Source organism: Limulus polyphemus, unplaced genomic scaffold (assembly GCF_000517525.1).
Source record: "Limulus polyphemus unplaced genomic scaffold, Limulus_polyphemus-2.1.2 Scaffold4174, whole genome shotgun sequence".
In the NCBI taxonomy this organism is placed as follows: Eukaryota; Metazoa; Arthropoda; class Merostomata; order Xiphosura; family Limulidae; genus Limulus; species Limulus polyphemus.
The window spans coordinates 74,683-78,117 of NW_013669784.1; the positions used below are offsets into that span (position 1 = coordinate 74,683).

General features: G+C 34.0%; 1 protein-coding gene across 1 annotated transcript; it reads right to left on the reverse strand.

The window, feature by feature from the left end:
• Positions 1–211: 211 nt before the first annotated feature.
• On the reverse strand, positions 212–3,344 carry LOC106470713 (ADP/ATP translocase 3-like). The gene is made up of 2 exons (XM_013931279.2): positions 2,764–3,344; positions 212–1,295 (listed from the first exon to the last, which is right to left on the reverse strand). Exons 1-2 carry the CDS (start codon positions 2,933–2,935, stop codon positions 553–555), a joined length of 915 nt encoding a protein of 304 aa, XP_013786733.1. The 5' UTR covers positions 2,936–3,344; the 3' UTR covers positions 212–552.
• Between the last annotated feature and the right edge of the window lie 91 nt (positions 3,345–3,435).

Genomic DNA, 3,435 nt, shown 5'->3' on the forward strand with positions numbered 1-3,435 from the left:
AACCAGTAAAACAATTTAAAATATCTTAACACAACATTTTTTGTGCATATATATAACAAAATCATAATGTTGAGAAATATTAGTTACTGTTAAGGAATGTGCTCCAAAACAACATTTGAAAACTGTTATAAGAAGCTGGAACATTGAATGAGTAGTAGTATTATGAATGACAAATCCGAATGGACACGACTAGACAGAAATCTACACAACATTGTAGCCCAGAGAATTTATTGAGTTGAAAGTGTAACTTTAAACAAGATTATCTCCTGATTAACAAAATGTTCTTGGACGATGATGGTGGCAGAAATCTTAAGAACGATCTAACTTGTTTGATTTATATTAAACTTTACTAAAAGTGGACCAACCTAGGATAATTTCCCAAAGATGATATACCGCACACACACCAGTCAAAATGCCATCTACGTCTTTTTTTTTTTATCAATTTCTGACGATTGAAAATGGTCCTTTCGAGGTCCCTACTATCTGTTCACAGAAAACAAATAGAACAGAATGTTCTAGAATGATAATTGGTCGACTACTAATTTAATTATGTCAGAAGATAAAATTTTTCACTTCATCATAAAGAACCAACACCAAAGCACCACCTGTGCCTCTCAGGACATTAGAGAATGCACCCTTGAAGAAGGCTGCTCCACCTTCTGTTTTACCAATCTTAATCCAACAGTCGATGGTGTTCTTATACATTCTCTGATCTTTGGCTCGTCCACTTTGCATCATCATACGTCGTCTGACAGTATCGAAAGGATACGACATAATACCTGCAACTGTGGTCACTGTCTGTGCAATCATCCAAGAGATAACGATAGGTGTGTTCTTGGGATCTGGCAACATGCCCTTTGCTGTGTCGAAGAAGCCAAAATATGCTGCACGATAAATAATGATGCCCTGGACAGAAACATTGAATCCTCTGTACAGTCCAATTAAACCATCATGTTTAAAGATCTTTACCAAGCAGTTACCCAAGCCTTTGAACTCCCGGTCTGTTGAAGCTTTTCCAATGTCAGCAGCTAACCTGGTTCGGGCGAAGTCAAGAGGATAGACAAAGCAGAGAGAGGTTGCCCCAGCTGCTCCACCACTGGCTAGATTACCCAAAAAATAACGCCAGAACTGGGTCTTCTTGTCAACTCCACCCAGAAAAATCTGCTTATACTTGTCTTTAAAAGCAAAGTTGAGAGCTTGTGTGGGAAAATATCTGATGACGTTCGCTAAATTTCCACGCCAAAAACTTAGAAATCCTTGTTCTTTTGGAATACGAACGAAACAGTCGATCATGCCTACAAGTGGGGAAGAAAACACAGCAAACCATACTATATTCATTTAAAGTATTATCAATACAAGTCAACAATAATTTAGTGGATGAATGTATTGCTAATTCATACGTGAACGTTAACACTATCGAATTACAATTAATTGAGAAGGATAGGAAATACAGACTAAATTCGTTTTGATATTTTAACGTCAACTGAAAGCTGTTCATTAAGTGTAAGCCGAAGATACAGTAATATTAATATTCACTTATTATAGTTCTTTAAACACACGAGACAATAAATCGTTTGATCTAAATAGCACATTTCATGATTTTTCGGAATCTTCATCAATATTAAATAAACTAAACTAAGAGACTTTCATGTATTTTTGTTTCCTATAACTGGTTTACTCATAATTCACTTGCTATGAATGTTGTTGAATGTATCAATAAATAAAGCACCTATTAGTGTTTTTTTTCTATCTTTAACTGTAAATGTAACTGATATATTACAATGAAATATGATTTTCAGAGCCTTTTTATTTGAATTTTTCTTTGACCGTTTGTTTTTCCCAGCCTTTTTTTTTTATAACTTTTCTTAAATCACTTATTTTGTCGAACCCCCTGTTTGAACTTTTTGATGACTTTTGTTTTTCCAGCCCCTATATTCGGAATTTTTTTTATCACTTATTTTCTTGAACCCCTACCTTCAAATTTTTCTAGCCTTTTTATTCGAACTTTTTTATTACTTATTTTCAGGAGCCCCTTTGTTCAAATTTTTCTTTGATCACTTTGTTTCTCCAGCTCCTTTATTCGAACTTTTTTGATCACAAGTGATTGAAATCTCGTCATATATGTCATTTCTTTCATTCCCATTGTACAGTTATCACTCCGATGTGTAGAAATATTAACAAATTTTGTCAACATTTAATTACTTCTAATGCAAACAGAAGTAAAAAAATAAAGGAAATAAAGCATAACGTTTTGAGAATCACACATTGATAAAACGTTTTCAGTAACGGTTGAAAAAATATAATAAGTCTGAAACAAATTCCAAAAATCTGTTGGTAGTTTTATAATTTAATTGTACGTTTTCTTTTTGATTGAAAGTTTTTAAAGTGGCCAAAACGTAAGTTAACCCTTAATATTTGTTTAACGTATTCAGTATTATAAGCAGTGGCCAAAACGTAAGTTAACCCTTAATATTTGTTTAACGTATTCAGTATTATAAGCACATAAAACATGAAATCAAACGGTCTAAGTGTTATATTTACTTCAATGAATAAGTCAATTCTTATATACGTATATATATGTGCTAGTATATTTTACCATTTTTACTTGAACATGGTGAAATGCACAGTTCTATACTTCACAGATAAACTCTAAACTAGATCTACAGACAATCGAGACACGTTCCCCTAGTTGTGGGTTATCGGAATTAACATTAATGGAATTTTATATATTAAATTATATAACTTCAATTTTTCAACGCCTACCTTTGTATTGATTTTCGACTGTAATTTGTTTTGAAGCATGTTGAACCTGTAGTAACAACTTCACTCTCTCTATGGGTGCTACTGTTGTTTTTGATATTGCGGCTGAAATTCCCCCTGCAATGAAATCCTTCATGAAGGAAATAATATAGCGGTCACCTCCATCGGAAGGCATTTTTGCGAAGATTGGGCAACTGCTGGTGTGTTAGAACTTTAAGAGGAGAGTAGTCCTACCTAACTGGATATAAATGCTTCTTTCAGCTATGTAAGTACTACGTAGTCACTCAATTCCCAACATCCTTTGCGAGGTCCTAAAATTACCCGCTACTGTAAAACATAATCATGATGTGTTTTAAACGAGTGATAACCAGAAAGAACTACACTGCAAGCCCAGAAATTCTGGGTATGCTCCTTACTGTAAATCCACACGTCACATAAAGATGTAGCAATAGAGTGAACTGAATAAAACATTTTATTCTCTACAGTACGAGTTTTAAGTAAAAAACTATTAACCAGTCTTCAGTGTCTACATTTTTGGTCGGTCGGCACTAGCATGTTGGAGGAGGAAGAGTATAGTACCTTTTTTTTTTTTTTTTTTTTTATCAGGTAGGTAGAGCTACTCCGTGAAGCGAGTCTGACGTAGGAAGGAGTAATAGAAACAGGAAAACGTAAGTA

Excerpts from the sequence above, each read along its gene's own strand:
- LOC106470713 (XM_013931279.2), bottom strand. The coding sequence starts at position 2,935 with ATGCCTTCCGATGGAGGTGACCGCTATATTATTTCCTTCATGAAGGAT. Across the intron at positions 1,296-2,763 it reads AGTCGAAAATCAATACAAAG|GCATGATCGACTGTTTCGTT; the intron begins GTAGGCGTTGAA and ends CCCCACTTGTAG.